This window comes from Gymnoscopelus microlampas, assembly GCF_963454915.1.
Source record: "Gymnoscopelus microlampas genome assembly, chromosome: 7".
NCBI classification, from domain to species: Eukaryota; Metazoa; Chordata; class Actinopteri; order Myctophiformes; family Myctophidae; genus Gymnoscopelus; species Gymnoscopelus microlampas.
Window position 1 is genome coordinate 45,778,327 of NC_139944.1, and position 24,967 is coordinate 45,803,293.

The window sequence follows — 24,967 nt, forward strand, 5'->3', positions numbered from 1 at the left end:
GGACACTTCGACACTAACTCTGGGGGAGCCCGGGATCGAACTGGGAACCTCACGGTTTCCATCCAGCCGCTCTACCGGCCACTCTACCCCTGAGCCACTGCCGCCCCCTATACATAAGCGGACAGCTTTTTTTTTACACTGCCGTAGTTCAATGAACACGGGACGTTTGCTGTGTGCAACGGGCGGCTGCCTCGCAGCCGGACAGAGCTATGAAACAGGGTGCAGATGGTACAATGTGCATCTGCCGCCAAGGCCTGGGAGTGGCAGACATGCAGTCGGAACAGGGGAAAATCAGCCGTGTGGAAAGAAGGGAAAGAAGAGGAAGAAGTATAGGTTGGAGCATCGAGCAAGAGATTAAGCCAACGGTGGGTTTGAGAGACAGTTATATTGCAGACAGCAAGAAAAGGTTGTCTGGGTTCAGGTGAGTAAAGAAGGTGAGTGGTAGCCTCGCGTAGCTAGACTATATCACTGCATGGATATGAGTCTGGCGCTTCTATGAGGACATTTTTCTTTCAAGGGGCGGGATCAAAACAATGGCTCTGGACGCAATAAGGTTAGACCTACAACCAACTACCAATTAAAATTACCCATATTTGAATACTGGGCCCTGATTGGTCACCCCAGACTTCAGGAGCAGGAAATGGATTCACAACGGAGCTGTGCCAGACCCTCAGGGTGGTCCGCCGGTGGTCCAGTTCAGACCCTACCGTACCGTACGGTACCTACTATACAGCAAGAAGCCCAAAGGATTGGCACACTCAACTCACAAAACGTTAAGATTAATACCAGGTGCAGATTCTTAAAGGGATAGTTCACCAAAAAAAAAAATCCTATCGATTAGTCACTCCATGGAGACTTGAATTCATGGATATTTTTTTGTTTTTGTCGCATTCCTAAGCCAATAATTTGATGACCAGTGGAACGGTAGTCAGCGGCTCCGGTAGGAGACACAAAGGAGACTCTTTGTGTCTCCTACCAGAACCACTGCCGGTCATCAAATTATTGTTTGTTTCTACCTATACTACAGCAATATCTAAAGACCAGCAGCATGATAACTGTATTCATGCAGGCCACCACCACACTGTTAGTATGTGGTAGAGCAAGTATAGGCAGGGCAGGATGGACTGGACTGGGGGCGCGGGGGGGCTCACAGGGAAGGGGAGCAAGGAAGGAGCAGACACTGGAAAACGTAGAATAAAAAGAATAAAGCGGTAGTTTGATGACGTTATTGAGAGTAAATTGAGGGACAGTGGTGAGTTGAGGTTAGAAAGAGATGATGGGTGGAGACGGGCAGATATAGGTGGCTGGTATAAGCAGGGGAGATACTGTACATGCTGATGACAGGAGAAAGTCTCAGCTCTAATAATGACAGAACCTTCCTACATATTAAGCTACACAAAACAGCCAACACAACACAGAACAAGGTATAATGTGTGTGCATGTGTGTGTACAATGACATACAGTGTATTAAGGGTGGTAGGGTGCAAGGCAAACAGGCAGGTTGTAAAATCACACCAAGTATATTTGTATAGTTTGTATTGCATATTGTCAATTGTAATGTTACCTGCCTATAGGGACTACAGATGGTAATTATCATTCTTGCCAACTCCAGCATGTTTACATCATATTTTATATAGATGTTCATTAATGTGCTCTGTCCCTATCAAATAAACAAGAAAATACAATATGGGCTGAAACACAGCAATACGTGAATTATAACTGCAATCCAATTTGGGATTCATGGAAATTGTGCAATTTGTTTGCTGACATTCTTTTCTTTGATGATTATCTTGTTCATCTAGAAGGCTTGGTGTGATTTTCGGCCTTGTATGAAAGCACCATGATGCAATGACACCTCCATGGAGTCAAAGGAATACATCAGACACAAACCTAAATTGACATATATTGACAGAATTTAGACTTGATACTTGACAATGATTGTTGCATAGATGATGCAAAACTTTTTGCATTATGTTTATGATGTTATATTAAAATATGAATATAACATCATAAACATCATATGCAATTCATCATCATTTGTACATTCCTTGTTAACTGTTTTCTCATCAATGCAGAGATTGATGCACGCAGCCACGGGCAATTTAGAGACAGAAGACACATGCACAAGCACACATAATACACACACATGCGCAAACAGACACTATACTGTACACTGAGGGACTACTTGCAGCACCAACATAACAGACCCATCTTTACACATTCCCAAACAACTGAAATAACACAAAGGAATGAATAATATTTGCACAGGAATTACATGGATCTTGAGATCTTTCTATCACGTGGATGGGCAAAGAAAGTAATAGTACACATGTAGTAGAGCCTATCACTCTGATATAAAGTAACCCATTAAAACCGGGAAGGCATCTTTTAGATTTCAGCGTGTACACTTCGTGCTGTGTTGCGAGCTTGTAGCTACGTACATCTGCTATTTTTAAAACATTTGGAAAAATCTTGAAAGTACTCTTGAAATATTGGAGTTACAAATGTTCACTTTAAAAATATATATATTCAAAGATTTCTACAAGCTCGTTGTGCGGCACTCGGTGCCCCGCTATGAGCTTGTATATCTGCTATTTTTGAATAGCCAAAGAAATCTAAAATGACACAGATGCGTTCCCGGATTGAATGGTGTTAATGGGATAAAGATCTGTGAATCCGTCAGACAGCATGCAGGCAGACCCAGCCAGAACCAGGCAGCCACACAGATGAAACCAGCAGGTCACAGTCGCCAGACTCAAACCAACTCAGCCGAGCCGAAGTGCCAGGGGCAGAGCACTCACTTTCCCAGGAAACCCCACACCATGCCCCCTATCTGTGGGGTGGCAGCAGCGCCGGTCACAGGGGGGAGCGGGTCAGGTGGGGCTCTGCCACCGGGACGAGGGGCGGTGGTGGTGGTGGTGGTGGGGCGAGGGGCATGGGGAGGAGCGGGACTGGTGGCAGGGGGCACAACACTTTTACTTTTATAGAGTGAGAGAAGGGGAGGCAGGAGTAGAGAGAGAGAGGTGTGAGGGACATGGAAAGAAAGAATGAGGGGGGAAAAAACAGATTGAGGAAGAAAAGTGAAAAGGGAAATGAGAATCATCAGAACACACAAATTCCTCAGCGTCAGTTTAACTCTATGAGAGTGTACACATTGACCTATAAATAAATGGTAAATGGTGCATTTATATAGCGCTTTTTATCCAAAGCGCATATATTGTGCATTACATTCACACATTGATACACCGATGGCGGAGGAAACCATGCAAGGCACCAACCTGCTCATCGGGAGCAATTAGGGGTTCAGTGTCTTGCTCAAGGACACTTCGACACTAACTCTGGGGGAGCCCGGGATCGAACTGGGAAACTCGCGGTTCCCATCCAGCCGCTCTACCGGCCACTCTACCCCTGAGCCACTGCCGCCCCTGTACATAAGCGGCCGGCCACTTTTTTTTTACACTCCCGTAGTTCAATGAACACGGGACGTTTGCTGTGTGCAACGGGCGGCTGCCTCGCAGCCGGACAGAGCTATGAAACAGGGTGCAGATGGTACAATGTGCATCTGCCGCCAAGGCCTGGGAGTGGCAGACATGCAGTCGGATCAGGGGAAAATCAGCCGTGTGGAAAGAAGGGAAAGAAGAGGAAGAAGTATAGGTTGGAGCATCGAGCAAGAGATTAAGCAAAACGGTGGGTTTGAGGACAGTTATATGCAGACAGCAAGAAAAGGTTGTCTGGGTTCAGGTGAGTAAAGGAGGGTGAGTGGTACAGTTAAGAGATTCAGTTGCAGAGACAGTCAGACAGAGGAGGATAGCTGATAGGATACAACCTCAGGGTGACCGCCGGTGGTCCAGTTCAGACCCTACCGTACCGTACGGTACCTACTATACAGCAAGTAGACCAAAGGATTGGCACACTCAGCTCACAAAACGTAAGATTAATACCAGGTGCAGATTCTTAAAGGGAAAAAAACTTTTTGTTCTAGTCATCAAATCATTGGCTTAGGAATGCGACAAAAACAAAAAAAATATACATGAATTAAATTCTCCATCGATAGGGGAAAAAAAGTTATTTGGGGGGTAAACTATCCCCTTAAACATAACATACACAATAAAAAATAAAGAAATACCATCCGCACTAACAAAATACGTTTCAAAACGCATTGCAGAAACGATTGTTGCGTTAAAAAATAAGCTTTGAAACATACTGTGAGTGAACATGTTTCTACCTATACTACAGCAACATATATAGACCTGCAGCATGATAACTTTACTAACACTAACACTGTTAGTATGCGGTAGAGCAAGCTATAGGCGAATCCACTGACGCGCTGCCTGTAGGCAGCCATAGCTGCGGTGTCAACGGCTCCGCACCGCGACACCGCAGCAATGGCCGCCTACAGGCAGCTACAGGCAGCGCGTCTGTGGATTTGTCTATAGGCAGGGCGGGATGGACTGGACTGGGGGCGTGGTGGGGGGAGGGGGGGCAGGGAAGGGGAGCAAGGAAGGAGCAGACACTGGAAAACGTAGAATAAAAATAATAAAGCGGTAACTTGGTGACGTTATTGAGAGGAAATTGAGGGACAGTGGTGAGTTGAGGTTAGAAAGAGATGATGGGTGGAGACAGGCAGATATAGGTGGCTGGTGGTATAAGCAGGGGAGATACTGTACATGCTGATGACAGGAGAAAGTCTCAGCTCTAATAATGGCAGAACCTTCCTACATATTAAGCTACACAAGACAGCCAACACAACACAGACAAAAAAAATCACAGAACAAGGTATAATGTGTGTGCATGTGTGACCTGTATAAAGTGTGGTGAAAGGGAAACAGGCATGTTGCAAAATCACACCAAGTATATCAATTAATGTTGTACAATGTATTTTGTTTTTGTTTTTCTCTCTTTTTGTGTATTTGTATACTTTAATTGCATATTGTCAATTGTAATGTTAAGGACACAGCAATATGTTGGGTTTCATGGAAATTGTGCAATTTGTTTGCTTTCTTTGATGATTATCTTGTTCATCTAGAAGGCTTGGTGTGATTTTCGGCCTTGTATGAAAGGATCGTGATGCCACATCAGGCCACAACATGAACCACAGGGCACAATAACACCTCCATGGAGTCAAAGGAATACACATCACAGTCACAATATATGCCTAAATTGACATATATTGCAGAATTTAGACTACCTGACAATGATTGTTGCATAGATGATGCAAAACGTTCTGCATCATGTTTATGATGTTATATTAAAATATTAATATAACATCATAAACATCATATGCAATTCATCATCATTTGTACATTCCTTGTTACTGTAACTGTTTTCTCATCAATGCAGAGATTGATGGTAGCAGCCACGTGCAATTTAGAGACAGAAGACACATGCACAAGCACACATAATACACACACATGCGCAAACAGACACTATACACTGAGGGACTATAGTTGCAGCAGCAACATAACAGACCCACCTTTACACATAAATAACACAAAGGAATAAATAATATTCGCACAGGAATAACATGGATCTTGAGATCTTTCTATCATGTGCAGTGGCGATAGAGCGGGCGGGGGAGGGGGGCAATTACCCCCCCTGGCGGCCAGCCAATAAAAAAAATATATATATTTGCCAATATATGGCAAGTATATGCAGAATATATGCTGCATATATGCCATATGCAGGTTCATAAATGTGCATGTGGATAAATAGGAAATATATGTCTCATATAGCTTATATATGTCCACATACTGTATATGCCACATATATGGATATATATATGCACATATATGTAGAGATATATATTCAGGCGGACAATTTCGAACATGTCACATAATTGATAAACATATAAGTTGCATAAAAAACATATATGTTCATATATTTCCTTTGCCCCCCTGCTGGCAGAGGCAAAAATCGCCTATGAGTAAACATGTAGTAGAGCCCATCACTCTGATATAATGGGATAAAGATCTGTGGATCCGTCAGACAGCATGCAGGCAGACTCATGCAGACCCAGGCAGGCACACAGATGAAACCAGAGGCAGGTTGCAGCGGTCACATGGTTCGCAGACTCTAACCAACGCAGCCGAGCTGAAGAGTGCCAGGGGCAGAGCACTCACTTTCCCAGGAAATCCCACACCATGCCCCCTATCTGCGGGGGGGCTGCGTTCACAGGGGGGAGCGGGTCAGGGGGGGCTCTGCCACCGGGACGAGGGGCGGTGGTGGTGGTGGGGCGAGGGGCAGGGGGAGGAGCGGGACTGGTGGCACAACAACAAGGTATAGAGTGAGAGAATGGAGGCGTGAGTGGAGAGAGAGAGATAGAGAGAGTTGTGAGGGAGATGGAAAGAAAAAATGAGGGGGAAAAAACAGATTGAGGAAGAAAAGTGAAAAGGGGGGATTGGGAATCATCAGAAAGAGGGCGGAAGAGGGTGGAGAGAGGGCAATAAGGACAGATAGGTGAGGAACGCGAGACACAGGAAGGAAGAGGACAGAGTAGAGTGGGTAAAGATGGCAAAAGAAGGACAAAAACAAAAAAACAAAGTTATTCAAACACTACAGATAGTTAACATGACACCAGTGTTAATTTTGACAGCAAATTCTGATTTAGTCTTAGTCTTAAGTCTTTTGAATAACACACCGTTTAGCTTTAGTCCTATTTTAGTCATCTGAAATTGTTTAGTCTTTTTTTATTTAGTCTAAAGGTCTTAACAGACGGGAGCGGTGGACGCGGGCGTTACCGCTCGGATCAGCGGGGATCGCGTCGCGATCATTGCTGTTGTTCTGTGCAGTGCAGGGAAAAGAAAAGCTCACCACCATCCAGCTCTTGCCGCGCGCGTGCACAAACGAACACGAGCGCGAGAATTTCACGGGACCGCGCCCGCCTGCCTCACCGCCCCTCAACTTCTCCACACGTCCCAAATAATCGCCCGCCTCTCATTGAAAATGAATTACATACTGTAGGCGCGTCGGCCGCTCCGCGTCTGAAATAACCTTTAGTCTAGTCTCTAAATATCTTTTAGTCTTAGTCAACAAAATTAACACTGCATGACACTAAAATGAAAATTCTAGGCAGGGACACCGTCACTGGCAGGGTAGGAACATTGACAATGTCCATTGGCAGGGCAGGAGACGGGGCTCATGTGTGGATCTGATGAAATCTAACCAATCTCTACTCTACAGTATCTCTCAGGTGTTGTGACTGTTCTCGGTGGTGCAGCAGCCTCCCAATGGAGATCAATAGCTGTTACCCTCACACTGCAAATCATCCAAAATGTTTGGCCAGTTGGCTCTGACGTGGAAAAAGACATTGTGTATGGGTTTGTACTGCGTGTCCTGGCATGACCAGATTAATTTCACTCTGGCAGATTGGTCTGGTTTCCAGGCTATGTACTGCGGGGATGGGGAGGGGAGAATGAGGGCACTGTCATCTTTATGGATGTAGTCCATTAACTGGACATTTCTAATCCAACCCAATCAGGACTGATACACTGTAATTATGCCGTGCTCAGCCACTTCCCTTACAGAAGTGCTTGAGTTGGATTGATTAGTATACATTGGTAGTCACCAACAGCTAATACATTATGACAAGACTTACATAAACACCCTGTTTGAAGTTTCTCCAAATGCATATTACTCAATGTTGTCCATTGTAAGGCCAGGCTGAATGTACATCAAACGAGGATTCGGATAGCATCAGTGAACTTGCAGACTCACGTGATGTCACACTGGTACACAAAATGACAATGAATATGAAATGTTTGAAAGCTCACTTTAAGTCAGAGGCAATTAACCCATTAAGCCATTTCATACCATCAAGATGTTTTTTTGGGGAAACGAAACAAAACGACTATTGGAAATTATTTGAATAAAATAAAATCTTTTAAAATGTTTGAAATTCTTTGCCTATCATGACATGCCCAAAACAGGCATGCCAGGTTGAAAGTGGTAAACACTTATGAAGCACATATAGCATACAGTATGAGACTTTGAAGATGACACAGCACATCCATGACCCTCCATGATTTTTAGAGCTCTAGGATGACAGATGACAACTGGGTGGAATCTGATAACAGCGACAATTATTTAACTATTGTTAGCAAAGGCAATCATTCATAATTTTACTCGTGGATATAACACTATTTTTCAGTACACAATTTAACTCGTGAGAGCGTAAAATTAAACCAAATGGACCCGTAAGGGTCCATTTGGTTTATTTTTCCACTCTCAAGAGTTAAAGATCTATAATGGTCCATTCGGTTACGAACTCTCCATCATTTAGCTGGGGACCACCTGGAACCCCCTCAAGGACCACTGGTGGTTTCAGTACACCACGAGTGTAGTAACTAGGGGTGTGCCGATACACTAATTTCATGAAACGATACGATATTGGGCTCACGACATCGATACGATATCGATACGATATATGGCACTTGACAATTGGCAATTCCCTTGACATTGTATGTTTGTTATACCTTTCCAACTCTGCAATCTTCTTGTCCTTGTCGTTCTTCTCCGTTTCTACCTGTCCCAGGATGTCCAGGAGTCTCTCGACCTCCGTCTGGGCCTTGCCGGCTTCGTCCTTGTAGTAGGACACCTCCTTCTCCAGGAGCTTGACCCGGTCCACATACTCCGGGTTCCCCCTCGGCAGTGCCGAGGTGTGCTGCTCCACCTCATGAGCCTTCTGCAATGACATACACGCGCGCGCACACACACACACACACACACACACACACACACACACACACACACACACACACACACACACACACACACACACACACACACACACACACACACACACACACACACACACACACACACACACACACACACACACACACACACACACACACACACACACAGAATTATGGTACCAACTGGTATGGTACCAACTATCCACCTTGTGCAGCAGATACAGTGAAGCCCGATCTCTACTGTGTCATACGTCCTTGTCACTCCCCCAAAATAACATAATTTTCAGTGAGCGACCTGGTTGTACGACGAAGTAAATGAGCCATGATAACACAGTTACTGGCACAGGAAGAGACGCATACATTCCAGTCAGCCAGCGAATTCACTACACTTCCCTTCCTCTCTGAATGAATAAAAGCTTTTGTGGACGAGGGCATCATTACTGATACTGCTTCATTAGCTAGCTAACAAAGCTATTACTGGGCTCCGTTGAACTGCCCTTTGTCTGCCAGTCGCTTGGCACACTTCGATGTACAGAATATCTGTGTGTGCACACTCTCAAAGGGATAGTTCAACCCCAAAATGACTCACTTTCTATCAATTACACACCCCATGGAGAGTTGAATTCATGGAGATTTTTTTAGTTTTTGTCGCATTCCTAAGCTAATAAAGACCAGCGGCGGCTCTGGGTACTTTGAGTCTCCTACCAGAGACATTAGCATCTTTCCGCCGGTCATCAAATTATTGCCATAAGCGACAAATGCGAAAACAATCTCCATGAATTAAAGGCTTCATGTGGTGTGTAATTGATAGAAAATAAGTATTTTTTGGGGTGAACTATCCCTTTAATACGTGTATGTATGTGTTTGTTTTCTTATACTTGAGTTGTGAGTTGTGGTGTGAGTTTTAAAGCTTCAGAGTGAGGACATTTTAGGCAATTGAGGCATCTTTTGTGTGTGTATGTGCGTGTGCATGTATTTGTGTAATCTATGTTTGTTGTTTGTCATGTTGTATTTTGCAAAAAAAATGGAAGCTGTAAGTAAATAATACAAGATGTTGTTATTCTTTACAATGAGACGTGTGGCAGTAGATTAGATTTAAATAATCCTGTTATCCTGGTAGACTGTAATTACATCAAGGGTGCGAGCACAACTCCAACTACAGTAGTTTCAATACTACTGAGCTTTCTTACCGGGTGCGCGGTCTGGAAAAGTGACTTTACCAAAAATCTATATAAGAGAATACCAGCACTCACGGAACTGTCCATCATCAGCGTTGTGTCAAACAACCCTGATGAAGGCTTGTAGTAGGACACCTCCTTCTCCAGGAGCTTGACCCAGTCCACATACTCCGGGTTCCCCCTCGGCAACGCCGACATGCGTACGTTGTTCTGTCTGCTCTGCAGTATATCATGCCAACTTACATGTATAGTTCCGTGAGTGCTGGTATTCTCTTATAGAGATTTATTGTATAGCACCTGGTAGACTGTCCCATCAGAGCACCACTGTCCAGCCACTACTATTGCAACGCTCTTCTATTAATTAACAGTAGAATTCAGGGGTGGACGGTACTGTATATCACCCTTGAAATAACACCCAACCACACACACACATCACCACAGGTTGCACAAGAGTTAACACTGAATCAAGGGAAAGCAGTTATGCCAAAACAGCACAGTGATCAATAACCACTGCTGGGATCTCACCTACATTCACCACATACAGTAAGAACAACAACAGTGATGCATTGCAACGGTGACACTGAGACATGCATCAAGGTATAGAACACGTCATGCAAGCCCCACAAAGCTGCACAATCTTTGCAATGGCCAGTCCAAGAACAGTGAGAACAGAAGCAATAGAATCCAAGTCAATCAGTAGGCAGTCACTAAAGTATACGCAGTAAAATCCTCAGTGTTAATTTAAATCAAATGGAACTAAATGGACCCTATTTGTACCCTCCCTTCGGATCCTTACTGGTCCATTTGGTTCCATTTGTGCACTCTTTGGAGTTGAAACAACACTATGGATTTTACTGTGTAGTCGTGCCATATTTCAAGCATGAGGAGAGAGGCTGGGATTTGATGACCGCACACTAGTATCTTTCCAAATTAATAGATTTTTTAGATGTTATCAATAATAGACTATTTGAACAGTCACACAACGTTTGAAGCCTACTAATCAATAAGTCAATGCAAAAGAGAGAAAAGGTGAAAACAGGCGAAACCGTCTGACCAAACTCATAGATAAACCAAAAGGCAGTGCCTTCTCAAAAGTCATCTGTAGTCATGAACGTCTCCTTATCGTATTCGTAAACAAACAGTTCAAGTGCACACGGTAGAGTGAAATGCACAGAGTTCAGGGCGTAACACAAAGCTCGAGGAATAATAAAACACAGTGCCACAGTCCACATGCATCTAAACCAGGGGTCTTCAACAGGGGGTCCGGGACCCCTTGGGGTTCCTCAGAGTTACTACAGGGGGTCCGCCAAAATCTTTGAGTGATGGGGAACATTAGCCGAAAATAGCAGATCTACAAGCTTACAACACCTTGCGCGTTGTGAGCTTGTAGATCGGCTATTTTCTGAGATTTGGTTTAGAGGGAGAAAAAGAGGAGACCGAGTACAGAGCCAATGGTCAAGTTGACTAAACATTGAGGGTTTAAAAGGTTAACTATCTGAAAATACACATTAGCATGAATCCAACTAGCTATGAAATCTGCAACACAATCGTATACAATTATACAATATGTAGTGGGGGTCCCTGCTTCATCCGTCTCTCAGCTGGGGGGGGGGGTCGTTAGGCTGAAACACGTTGAAGACCCCTGATCTAAACTTGTGTGAGTGAAAGCAGAACTCGTGGGAGTCGACTGTGCGTGATCACCCAATAATAGCACGTTCAAAGGGTTCAAAACAACAACAGTGTCCTCATGCTTTCAATATGTGCTTCCGACAGCTTCCAGAGAGGGACTTACAGGATTGTTCGTCTGACTGAATAGCTGCTCAGCTTGCTACATTGCAAAGGGGTGGGTGGGTGGGGGGTGGGAGGGAGGGAGGGGGGGATGTGATTGAGGGGAGGAGATGAGGAAGCGAGGGGAAGACGCAGGATAGTATACGGTTAACATTTTTGATTGAAAAACCAGAATGAAGAACAGTGGTGTGGCACCATCAGGGCGAGAACAGACATGGTTACAGGTCATGTTGCACAGCTCGGCACCATATAGTCTCATTACAGAACATATAGATCATTGGTTCTCAAAGTGGGGTCCGGGGACCCCCAGGGGTCCTTGAGGGAGTTCCAGGGGGTCCCCAGCTAAATGATAGATTAGGCCCCAAATGGACCCTTATGGGTCCATTTGGGACATCTAGACCACTGGTCTAGATGTCAAATGTGGATAGGGGGACACGGAGGAGGATATACGCTATGAATTATGGCAGAACATAGACATAGGGTTATCTAATGGACTCAGCTCCCCTCATTTTGTCCAATGATGTGGGTGCAGCCAGGTGCGGGAATTCAACGTATTCAAGGATATCAATCATGATGGGACTCGCTAAAAAACACGGTTAGCAGGAAGTGGCGGCGCACGCTTCTCAACAACAAGCAGAGGTGGAAAGTAGCTTTACTTAAGTACTGTACTTAAGTACAATTTTGAGGTATTTGTACTTTACTTTTACTTGTACTCCACTACATCTCAGAGGCAAATATTGTACTTTTACTCCACTACATTTATTTGAACACTTTAGTTACTAGTTACTTAGTTCGCAGATATAAATTATTACATTATAAAACATACATTAACCACTTTAGCCCTATTTTATAACTCGGCTATTTGAAAATAGCCGATCTACAAGCTCACAACGCGTTGCGATGCGACGCGTTGTGAGCTTGTAGATCGGCTATTTTTAAACATTGTAGAATTTTTACTTTTGGTACTTTTGATGGCAAGTATATTTTGATGCCAATACTTTTGTACTTTTACTCAAGTAACATTTTGAACACAGGCATTTTACTTGTAACAGAGTATTTTTATATGGTGGTATTGCTACATTTACTTAAGTAAAATATCTGAGTACTTTTCCCACCACTGACAACGAGGCAGGTGCACCGACAGCAGGGCCTTGAGGCTCATGAGGCGCGCCCGAGTGAGTCATGAGGTGAGTGAGTGCCCATGCAGAGCAAACCAATGGCCTTGCACGTCAACGAGCAGAGTCTGGGCGGAGAGGGGGCCTCTTTGATCGGCGGGTAGGCGGGGCCCCACGCAACCTGCGTAGTGTGCGTGTAGGGAGAAGCGGCCCTGAAACTATAAATATTTTTAGTTCATGAATGTCACCATTCAACATAGCTAGCTTAGTTGGTTTTAGCTTAGCTTGACAAGATGACTCAACGCAAGCGAACAATAAAGTGCATCATTCACACTTCCGTGTGACGCAGGGCGTAGGCCTAAGGGGCGGTCCCCGGGTGAAACACCTGCTTTTTAGGGAGTCCCCAATCATGACAGCAGCCAGTGGCTAAAGGGATCCTTTTCACAGGTAGGCCTAAATGCAGTTGAAAGTAATAACGTTTAAGGTTTTGGGTATGTTTCATTTAGGTGTTTCTGTGTGCCAAAATGGCCACTGTGAAAAGGGTCTATTGATCCTTCATGGCATTTAGGTGCAATTTTCGGGGGAAAAAAGCTTTTTCTCAAGCGGTTTATTAGCATCATTAGTGCCCTCTGAGAGAATACAGTTTAAAGGGATAGTTCACCCAAGTCATTAAATTTTTTTTGTTTTTGTCGCATTCCTAAGCCAACAATTTGATGACCAGCGGACAGTAGGTAGCGGTTCCGGTAGGAGATACAAAAGAGACTTTGTGTCATCAAATTATCGAGGGTGAACTATCCCTTTAAGCAATATATATAATAGAGTTCCGCAAGCATCACTGAAGTGCCAATAAATGGTAAAGCATACCCTTGAGTGTAATATTGTGATTATACAACAGTTCCCATCAGAATAAATATACAAATATCAATAAATAAATACATATCAACATGTATTCATATTGTGGGGCATTTTGCTCTCAAAGTAACAACCTTTTTGTTATCTGTTATCCTGAAAATACATGGTCTCTGACAGAGACAACTAGTCCCTGTTTACTCAGCCAGCCCAGACCCACTGAGAAGGCTGTGTGCCAGACACATTTTCCCCAACTGAATCAATACCATACATAGAGCAACAAAACATAACTGTTAGCTCAATCTCATTGTAAATAAGATATTCGATAGAATATATAAAATGATAGAAATTAAAAACATTTAATGTCAGATTTAGCTACTATACTGGCAAACCTCCCATGTAAAATGCTAGCTGCAGCAGCGCTGCTCTGCCAAGACTCGGTCTGATCAGCACAGCTGATATTTATATAGTGATTAGTTTCATTTGAGAACGGCTAGGTGTGCCGTCATGCTCGTTTTGAGCACGGCAGGAGAGGCCATTTCAATCAATCAGATTGCTTGATCGAACTCGGAACTACCCGTTGAATGATATCTGACTGTTGAAACCTGCAGCCTTGTGAAAAGTGTGTGTTGGTGGGGAACGGGTTATTAATCATGCCTGTTATTAGTAGATGATGCTTCAATGTTATTCTCCATGGCAAGACACCACACAATGTTTGGGAATTAAGGATCACACATTCAGTCACTGTTAAAAAACAATAAGGCATTTTAATCTAAGAAAATGTGCTTCTAGTTATGTATGTCTAAGTAAAGAGTAACTTTACTCAAAATGAATTTGCCTTTGCTAAATGAAACTATTGAATGTATTTACATCACCAAATGTGTCACAAATTGCAAAGTAGGGTATAATTACTTGTCCTGAAATCAGACCTACTGTATGTATTACACTGGTTTAGTGATGATCTGGATAAATGAAAGGAATGACAGGATGTGATCTCATCTGCACTTTGAGGACGAAACACCTACCTTTTGCAACTGTGTCTCCAACTTACTACACTCCTCTTTTTTTTGCTCGATAGCCATCTCGAGGGACTTGAGCTTTGAGTCCTTCTTGAGGCCGTGAGAGGCCAGCGACGAGGCGTGCTCCTTCAGATCGATGAGACTGGACTGCAGGGGAGGCACACAGAAAAGATGCTGACCACCCGAGAACCAGCCAGGAAAGCAGACAGACAGACAGGTCAGCAACAATCCAGACAGGTCTGGTCTCAAAGCACCAGAGGGCACATCAATCACAACAGTCAGGATGAAATTAAAACGCAGTAGGGGGAAATCCCTGCCAGCACACCCCAGATATATGGCCGATTATGTACATTTTGACCTTGAGGGGGGACATTTTGACTTTTGACTGGACATGACCCAAAAGTTAAAGGTAGGGTAAGTGATATTTTTTGGTTAAAACAAAAAGTATTTTGTTAAAAGGTTAAAATACTATATTCTGATAGTAATCATTGCTATAGAGTGTTTGTTCAGTAACAGGAGTCTCCCCGTCTCTCCAGCTCTTTAATAAACAGAAAATACATTTTTCGGTAGGTGTCAAAATCTCAGCCAATCAGGAGAAAGTACCCATTTTTAAGCTTAATTTGTATAGTGTTCCAGTTCCAATTTTGCATGCTCAAGTCATTTCTTAGTGTCATCACTTCCAATTTCACTTGTTTAATCTGTATCCTGATTGAGTTCTCTGTCCTGGTTGGATAAAATTGGAAATGAAACTGAAACTGAAACGAAAATGCATTTTCTGTTTAATAAAGAGGTGGAGAGACAAGGAGACTCCTTTTACTGAACAAACACTCTATAGCAATGAGTACTATCAGAATATAGAGCTATTTAACAATTATTTTAACCAACGCAAATCACTTACCCTACCTTTAATCGTTGCTTCGGGGCAGCCTATACTGATCATTCCCAGTGGTGGAAAAAAAGTACTCAAATGTTTTACTTAGGTAAAAGTATCAATACTGCAATGTGGAAGTACTCTGTTACAAGTAAAAGTCCGGAATTCAAAATTTAGTAGAGTAAAAGTATTAGCCTAGGTATAAATTAGGGCTAAAGTGGTTAATGTATGTTTTATAATGTGATCATTAATTTATATAATCTATATAACTGTAGTGGAGTAAAAGTACAATATTTACCTCTGAGATGTAGTGGAGTAGAAGTAAAAGTATAGACAATTGGAAATACTCCAGTAAAGTAGAAGTACCTCAAAAGTACAGTACTTGAGTAAATGTACTTAGTTACTTTACACCACTGATCATTCCCACCAAGTTTCATGAAAATCTGCCCATCCATAGTCAAATGATTTTTGTTCACAGACATAGGCTTACATTATGTACTGTAGGCTTATGCATTGCTGCGGGCAAGGTACTGTAATTAGGCCTACTGCACGACAGAGGTTCTGTACACACTGTGTGCTGGGGCTGGGCGATATGACTTCAAATAAATAATATGTTTATTTCAAACTTTCGCCTCCATTACAATTAATGGATGATTATTTTTAATGGTAAATTATGAAAATAGCAGATTTACAAGCTCACACAACGGGTCGACGATGCAACACATTGTGAGCTTGTAGATTGGCATTTTGCTATTTCTGTACTTAATTAACACACACACACACACACACACACACACACACACACACACACACACACACACACACACACACACACACACACACACACACACACACACACACTCTTTCAGAACACAAGTGCCACCCTCACACACCCTTACACACAAAGAAGAAGAGGGTAATATCCCCTCTAATCCAATACATGAACACATGCTCTCTCTCTCTCTCTCTCTCTCTCTCTCTACACTGACCTCTTTCTCTGTTAATTCCAGCTGCAGAGTGTTGACCTTTTCCTTCAGGTCCTTGTTCTCCTTCTTGAAGGACTCCGCCTCTTCAAGGCGTTCTCTGTCCTCTCTTTCTCTTTGGTCCTTTAGACGCTCTATAATTCTCTCCTGTCAAGAAACGCACACAATTTCTGTGAAGTAGGTCTATGGGGGAAGATGTAAATAAACCTTAATGCATGTCCTCCTTGTGGGAAGACAATTCTGCCTCAACCAGAACAATGCTAACAATGCAATGACCATCCATCAGACAAATATATCAGTCAGGCCGATGTATTGGCCATTATCTGACTTTTTATTATTTATTATGCAGCGGATGAGTCCCAATTTGTTTTACCAACTTTCAAGCTGGCATCCTTAATTTGGGCATGTGGTCATTCTAGATAAACATTTTGAAACGTTTTCACGAATTTTCACATCAGTTATTTTTGAATAATTCTGAATTAAGTGGTTCAATAAAAGTTAAGTGTTAATTTTTTATCTATCAAACAATTATTTGTGTTTATTTATTGTTTTGCTTACATGTTATACGGTATGTTCTCAAACAGAAACCTCAATCAAATCTAGCACTTTTTGAAAACAATCCAGTCAAAACATTGGTCGTCAGTCTAAGGACTCGAAAAATGTGGCATCGGTCGGTCTCTAGACCTGTGTGGGTAACACTTGCTCATAAGGTACCCGTAATTAACGCTTAATTGATGATTATACATTATTTAAACGTTAATTAACCGCTAATTAACCGTTAATCAAGCATGAATTAAGAATGAATTAATCATGAATTAATTCTTCATGAATTCCTTGTAATTCATCATTAATTAACATCATTAGTAAATCATTAGTTAAGCAAAGTTACTTAATACATGATTTAAGCGTTAATTACATGTTAATTAAGCCTTAATTAAGCATTAATTCATCATGAATTCCTTGTAATTCATCATTAATTAACATCACTAGTTAATCATTAGTTAAGCAAAGTTACTCAATATATGAATTACAAGGAATTCATGCTTAATTAATGCTTAAATAATGTATTAACTAATCATAAATTAAGCGTTAATTACGGGTACCTTATGAGCAAGTGTTACCTATGTGGGTGTGTAGTAGCTGGAGGGTCTGTACCTTCTCAGAGAGCGCCTCCTCCAGCGTGGCCAGGGCAGTGTCTGTGTTACTGGAGTCGGTCTGCAGGGACTTGACCCTGTCCTTCAGGTTCCCCAGCTGCTTGTCCTTGTCCCGAAGCTGCTCCTGTAGATTCTCAATCTGACATAGGGTCAGGGGGTGGGTGGGGTCCATGGGGGCAGAGAGACACAGAGCCAGAGGTGATTATTAGCATGGGTTGAGGGCTTGTCTTGGATTCAGAGTGGGGTATCTCGAAGAATGATACCCTCTGCTGAACGGGACGGGACGCGTGCCAGGGTTTTACCGCAAAGGACAGCCAAGCCCTTCTTGCCCTTTCAGAAGGGAATTATATCCAGTGTCGTCGGATTGCCTGATCGGAGCCTCTTAATAAAGCTGCACTCACTGAGAATGATAAGAGAGCGTATATACAGTATAGTGAACACTGCCGATTACATACTGCTGATAACTGTCACAGGACATGCAGACAGAATAAGGCACATCATTACTGACCGGGCCAGCTATACAGCGATTTACTGTGCGACAATATCTGTAGGCGTATAGGGGGACAGAGTCTGAGAAACACGGTCACAGTAATGAAAGAGTTTTAGAAACGTAGACTGATAAGAGAGAGAAAGGAGTGAATAGAGGCATTGGCACAAGGCAGAATAGGAGCAGTATAACAGTGGAGAAAGCAGGAAAGAAAGGCAGATGGGCATGGACGAGGGAGGTCAGGGTGAGAGGGGGAGAGCGAGAGAGAGAGAGAGGGAGAGCGGGAGTAACACTCAAGAGTGTATTTATAGCAACACACTAGAGCCAGTGAAGCAGAAATATCTCCTTCCTTGTCCGTTCAAGACATTTTTCCCTGAGAGCAACAGAGACTCTCATCCCTTAATGGAGAGAGAGAAACCACTCGTATTTATTTTCTGACTCTAGTTTAGTTCAGTTTACTTGCGATCTTTTGCCATCTACATTAACAGACATCCCACCCTGGAAAAATTCATTTCAGGGAGGTCAAGAAAATATATGAACACATATATCTTTATATATGCCAAGTGTAACATATATGTGGATATATATGATCTATATATGACACATATATTTCCTATAAATCCACATATATGCACATATATGAACATGAATATGGCATAATGCAGCATATATGCAGCATATAATTGCCATATATTGACATATATTTAGTAGGTGGGCTCTATTTCCGGGAGACTCCTGCAACTTAAGGGAGAGGTGGGATGTCTGCATTAATTTCAATTTCCAAACTTCTGCAGATCTATAGACCATAATGGCTCACAGGTAGGTAGGGTGTAGTGCTTCTTATTTTTGGGTTTTTATGAATGAATAAATACATTTAAAACAATCAACAAACAAACAAACAAGCAAACATAATGTTTAAGCTCCAACCAATTCTTTCTTCCACTTATTCCAACCTGAGGGGCTACAAGCTCAGAAAGTTACAGAAGGTGAAGAGAAATAACTATTTTATCCTATAGAAGAAACTGATGCAGCACTTTTCAAAAGCAAGCATAGTGCTTCACATGTTGCATATACAGTAATCAGTGCGCGGGTGCGCGCGCGGGTGCGTGCTTCTCATCTCTCCTCTCTCATTCCTGTCTCTCTAATGCGGAAAAAAGCCCTGTTTTTTGTTCAGAGTAACAGATCTACAAGGTCATAATGTATCGCGATGCATCATGTGGTTAAGAACAGTCTGTGAGATGTCCACCTTGTTGTCTCTTGGGTGACTCTGCTGACCTTTTTTTGCAGGACGTTGATTTTCCTCTCCTTCACCTCCAGCATGTCCTTCATGTCCCGGATCTCCCCGGCCAGAGTGCCCTTCTCCTCCGTCAGGTCCTGGAGCTGCTTGGTCTTCTTGTTCAGGAAGGACTCCTTCTCCTCCAGACGCAGGCGAAGAGCGTCCACCTGAAGAGCACACAGCCAAGAGCACCTCAGAGACAGTCATAGTTAACCCTAGCATCCATGCATTCGGCGAAAATAGCCGGTCTACAACCTCAGTGCACGGCACAACACAACACACAGTGAGGTTCTAAATCGGCTATTTTCGGCGAAGATATTTCGTGTCGAGCGAAAACAGGAGGGGGGGCTAGTATAGACCCCTATAGACTACAGTAAGTAAATAGGGTTGAAGTTGTTAAAAGCAAATGAATCTAAAATGCTGTGAACAGAGTGTTGTAAACAATCTGTGATTGTAAACTTTTAATTATAGTGAATGTTATATTTATACGCAGCGCCTTCAAAAACGTGTGTTGCTATATCAGTGGTTCTCAAACTTTTTCATGTCAAGGACCCCCAAAATGATATGTTTTTGGTTGCCGATCCCCATCAAAATATATTGTTCCGGCCTGGGCCGCAGTGTGGCGGTCCAGGCACCCTAGGCTGCAATGCCAGCCTGACAGCGTGTCGCGGGTTCGACTCCCGATTCCGACGACCTTTGCTGCGTGTCACCCCCCCATCTCTCTCCCCATTTCCTGTCAGCCTACTGTGATCTATCAATAAAAGGCAAAAAGCCAAAAAAATATCTTTAAAAAAATATATATATATGTTGTTCCAGGGACCCCCAGAAGCAAAGATTTTTAGGTTTTAAAAAAAGTATGTATTCAAAGATTTGCACAAATGTGGTGCAGGTACAACTTATTTTTCTCTCTCTCTCCGCATAGTTTTTGTGAGGTTAGGGTTAGGTTTAGGCATAGTTTTGTCAACATGTGACGTCAAGTCAAAACTTTTCAGGGTAACTGACAGAGCGGCAAAATGTGATGCCTTGGGAGTGAGAACGCGTTGCATATACCATTACATTAGAGATGGTTAGGTTTAGGTTCAAGGTTGATGCATGCGTTTAGGCATGGGTTTTTTGGTGTGATCAGAGTCAGAGCGAGGATCTGGGAGGGCGGTTAGCCAATAAGATTGCATGACACCAAACTCCCGGATTCTGAGCTTGCAAAAAAAATGGTTACCAACTGCGTTTTGGTTCGGGAACCCTCTGTGTTACCTCTGTTTGCAGGATGGCAGCGCGTTGCTCCTTGGCAGTGAGAGACTCTTTGAGCACCTCTATGTGCTGTTTGCAGTCTGAGTTCTGGTTGTTGAGGGTCTCCAGCTTGGTCTGCAGGGCCAGGAGCTCCGACTCCTTCTTGGACAGCTCCTGCTTCAGCTGGTCAATCTGTTCATGACGACCATGGGGACATTATTTTAGCACATGTTCAAATATTTAATATTGTGTGTGTGTGTGTGTGTGTGTGTGTGTGTGTGTGTGTGTGTGTGTGTGTGTGTGTGTGTGTGTGTGTGTGTGTGTGTGTGTGTGTGTGTGTGTGTGTGTGTGCGCGCGTGCAGTGTTTTTTTTTTTACTTTACTGGAGTATATCCAGCTTTCAGTTCTTTTACTTTTACTTCTGCTCCACTACATCTCAGAGGCGAATATTTTACGCTTACTCTATTACAATTATTTGAAAACTTTAGTTAGATACTAGTTACTCTGTAGATTTATATCATTATTACAAAACACACTAACCACTTCAGCCCTATATACATTTCGGCCATTTGAAAATAGCCGATCTACAAGCTCACAATGCGTCGTGATTACAGATCTGCTATTTTCAAAAGATTTGTATACTTTTGAAGACTTGTGAAATGGCACTTTCTGCATAATGAGTACTTTCTACTTTTGGTACTTTAAGTACATTTTGACACCAATACTTTTGTACTTTTACTCAAGTGAATTTTTAATTCCGGACTTTTACTTGTAACAGAGTATTTCTACGTGGCAGTATTGATACTTTTACTTAAGTAAAACATTTGAGTACTTTCCCCACCACTGTGTGTGTGTGTGTGTGTGTGTGTGTGTGTGTGTGTGTGTGTGTGTGTGTGTGTGTGTGTGTGTGTGTGTGTGTGTGTGTGTGTGTGTGTGTGTGTGTGTGTGTGCGCGTGCGCGTGTGCGCGGGTGTGTGTGTGTGTTAGAGTTCTCAACGGGCGTGAAAATTAAGGCTCGGCCCTAACTGGGCCCGACTGGGCCGGCCCGAGGCTCGGCCCGAACCCGACTATTACCATCATGTTAGGCCCGAAAGCCTGAAAAAAACCCGAGGGGGGAAAAAATAAGATTTTTTTTTCTGTTCTGAATGTGTATTTATCTATTATTATTATTATTTTAAAAAATCATTAAAAAAATATATATATATTTTTTTTTTCATGGAGCCCGGGGCTCGGCTCGGCCCGACCAATTAGCATACTTTTGAGGCCCGGCTCGGCCCGAAAATGTCGGTGTGTGTGTGTGTGCGTGCGTGCGTGCGTGCGTGCGTGTGTGTGTGTGAGTGATGCACTGCATCATGTGTTACTGAGAACATATACTGTACGTGTTTACATGTACACACAGCAGCAGAGGTGCATACAGTATATTACCTTGTAGCAATATTACTTCCATAAAGTCAGCACTGATATAATAAAAGGCTTTTGGTTAGAAGGTTGGGTCAGCATAAGTAAAGCTTTCCCTACTGTTTTTCCGTCACCATGCTTTTCCTCTCATTAAAGATGCATTTAGGACCGACTCCCCTGCATTCGCCATGTATTATACATCCCTTCCATCTATGATTGATGAAAATAGCTCTAAAAATAGGAGAACAAAACCGTGGCTGGTCCGCCGCGCCTAGCTGACTAATATCATAAGAGGGATGTAAACATGGAGGCTTATAAAGCCTGATTCATACTTTGCCGCACAGCGGTGTTGCTGACCGAAAAAATAGATGTTTGTTTTCCTGATCTGCTTAAAACTCTGTAGCAGCGAGTCAGCATGAAAATCGGCATAGATTAGGCTCAAAGCTCCCAGAGACAGCAGACAGTACACCTTGATGTGGAAACCATGCTGTTGTGTTTAAAGGACAAGTTGATGACAACATACCGTACTGTACATCTCAACCGATCGAGGCCAGTTACCCACTTAACCACAAAAGAACAAAAGTAACTAAGTACATTTACTCAAGTACTGTACTTAAGTACAATGTTTAGGTACTTTTACTTTACTGGAGTATTTCCAATTGTCTATACTTTTACTTCTACTCCACTACATCTCAGAGGCAAATATTGTACTTTTACTCCACTAAAATTATTTTATTAAACTTTATTTACTATTTACTTTGCAGATACACATTATTACATTATAAAACATGCATTAATCACTTTAGCCCTATTTTATACCTAGGCTATTTGAAAATAGCAGATCTACAAGCTCACAATCTAGATCTACCAGTTGTTCAAACATTTTAGTACTTTTACTTTTGGTACTTAAGTACCAATACTTTTGTTCTTTTACTGAAGAACATTTTGAATTCCGGACTTCTACTTGTAACAGAGTACTTCTACATTGCAATATTGAAACTTTTACTTAAGTAAAACATTTGAGTACTTTTTCCACCACTGACAGAAAGTGGCTTTGTCATACAAAATGGCTTTGTCGGAGCCAGTCGTACAGTAAACAGCTTGTTGAAAAAGGGATTCATTTATTGAGAATTACAAATACTGTAAGTAAAGGGTGGTGGTTAGCTGGCACGGTGAAGCAATTAGGCACCTCTAGAATAAGCCTTTTGGATACATTAGCTAATTATATTGTTAAAGGTGTCCTTGTCATTGCCTATTGCACTGTACGAGAAAAAAGCAATGCCTCAGTCAGATAGTTGCCAACGAAACACTTTGGCTGATGACACCATCCATCCATTTAATGCTAAAGTGAGCGTGTTTCAGCTATGGCTGCCAGCTCAATCGGTTCACTTGGGTCCATACAGCATGCAGCGAGCAGTTTGTAGGATTACACTGAGCGTTTAATTGATGTAAATGACATTAAGGTATATGTCTGCACTGTATATCCAATTTCACTCTTTCTCCATCCTTCCATACAGTGTGTGTGTGTGTATACCTTGGTCTTCATGAACTTGGAGTGGTTCTTGTACACCTCCATTTGCTTGATCTCCTCCTCCCGGTCCTCTGTGTTCAGTAAGCCGTTCGCCTTCAACATCTGGATCTCGTCCTCCAGATCGCGGATGTTGCGCTCCAGAGAGGCGATCTTGGTGTCCTGATGCACGCAGCAAACATGCAGAAGAAGAGAGACACAACCTCACAACCCGGACAGGCATTTCCACAAAGTTGCGTGCGGCAAGCAACACAGTGCACCCGGAACATTGGACACAAGTGTCACAGAGACACACACACACACACACACACACACACACACAGACAGACAAAAGAGAAGCAGTGAGCAGCTGAAAGTGAAAATGAGAGCCCTACTGGGCTACTGAGACCTACTGGGCTACTGAGAGAGAGAGGAAGAGAGAGAGAGAGAGAGAGAGAGAGAGAGAGAGAGAGAGAGAGAGAGAGAGGAGAGAGAGAGAGAGAGAGAGAGAGAGAGAGAGAGAGAGGGAGGGAGGGAAAGAGAGAGGGAAATGGAGAGAGATAGAGATGGGGATTGATGTAGCTGAGAGCAACTGCGGTATCTATGGGTGAAATCAGATGCTTTCTCCACAGCTTCGCTCGCAGCCACTCAAGAGGATTAATCACCATTTGAAAATATTGAGCAGACATCCTCCAGCACGGAGACAGAGAGATCAGCCCGACCAGAGGGAAACGTGAGGTAGAAGTAAGAGACGCGCGCGCCGCGTTGCTGTAGTTGCCGGCAGATCAATGCAGAAGTTACAGTCTAGGACTGCGACTGGCGAGTGCAGCTTTTTAAATAAATAATACCAACGTCTTTAAGATTAGCCATGGTCCATCTCCCTCTCCTGCAGAGCATTGAACCAGAACCTTGTTTTCTCTCTCTCTCTCTCTCTCGCTCTCTCTCTCTCTCTCTCTCTCTCCTCTCTCTCTCCACCCCCCCCCCCCCCTCCAGGTTTTTCTGAACTTCTGAACTTCTGTGTCATGTCGGGGGGGGCGAGGTCTGGCCCACCAGAGAGGAGCATGGATAAGAAAAAAAAACCTTCCCTCGACACCCAAATGAGCGAAGAGACGCCGATATCAATGTTCACTAAATATGCACGGTGCACAGCAAAGTCCTGAGTGATGGTTTAAGTTTTGAGAGCTGCAGAAAAAGGACCCATATTCCAAAATGATCCATTTTCTGCACTCTCTGAGGACTTTGAGGTGCACACGTGTGAAAATAAGAAGTATCTCCTCTCATTCTAAAGACGTATAGCGTTGTTACCGAGACAGGTAAACAGCACTGAGAACATTACCGTAACAGACAGGACTATCATACTGTACCTCAGAGTCAGGTCAAGAGGTTTAATTCCATCCAAATGCTTTCAGTGGTTCACATCGACC

The 24,967-nt window shown here is 43.0% G+C and overlaps 1 protein-coding gene across 1 annotated transcript in view; it reads right to left on the bottom strand.

The window, feature by feature from the left end:
- Nucleotides 1-24,967, bottom strand: part of erc2 (ELKS/RAB6-interacting/CAST family member 2) — a gene marked incomplete at its 5' end in the record, with an annotated part of 60,496 nt that overhangs the window by 10,693 nt on the left and 24,836 nt on the right. The window contains 8 exons of the mRNA XM_084061843.1: nt 2,802-2,978; nt 8,472-8,680; nt 14,649-14,789; nt 16,503-16,643; nt 17,652-17,789; nt 19,413-19,580; nt 20,665-20,832; nt 23,571-23,726. Coding sequence (XP_083917969.1) covers nt 2,802-2,978; nt 8,472-8,680; nt 14,649-14,789; nt 16,503-16,643; nt 17,652-17,789; nt 19,413-19,580; nt 20,665-20,832; nt 23,571-23,726 — 1,298 coding nt within the window. The remainder of the gene's footprint in view (nt 1-2,801; nt 2,979-8,471; nt 8,681-14,648; nt 14,790-16,502; nt 16,644-17,651; nt 17,790-19,412; nt 19,581-20,664; nt 20,833-23,570; nt 23,727-24,967) is intronic.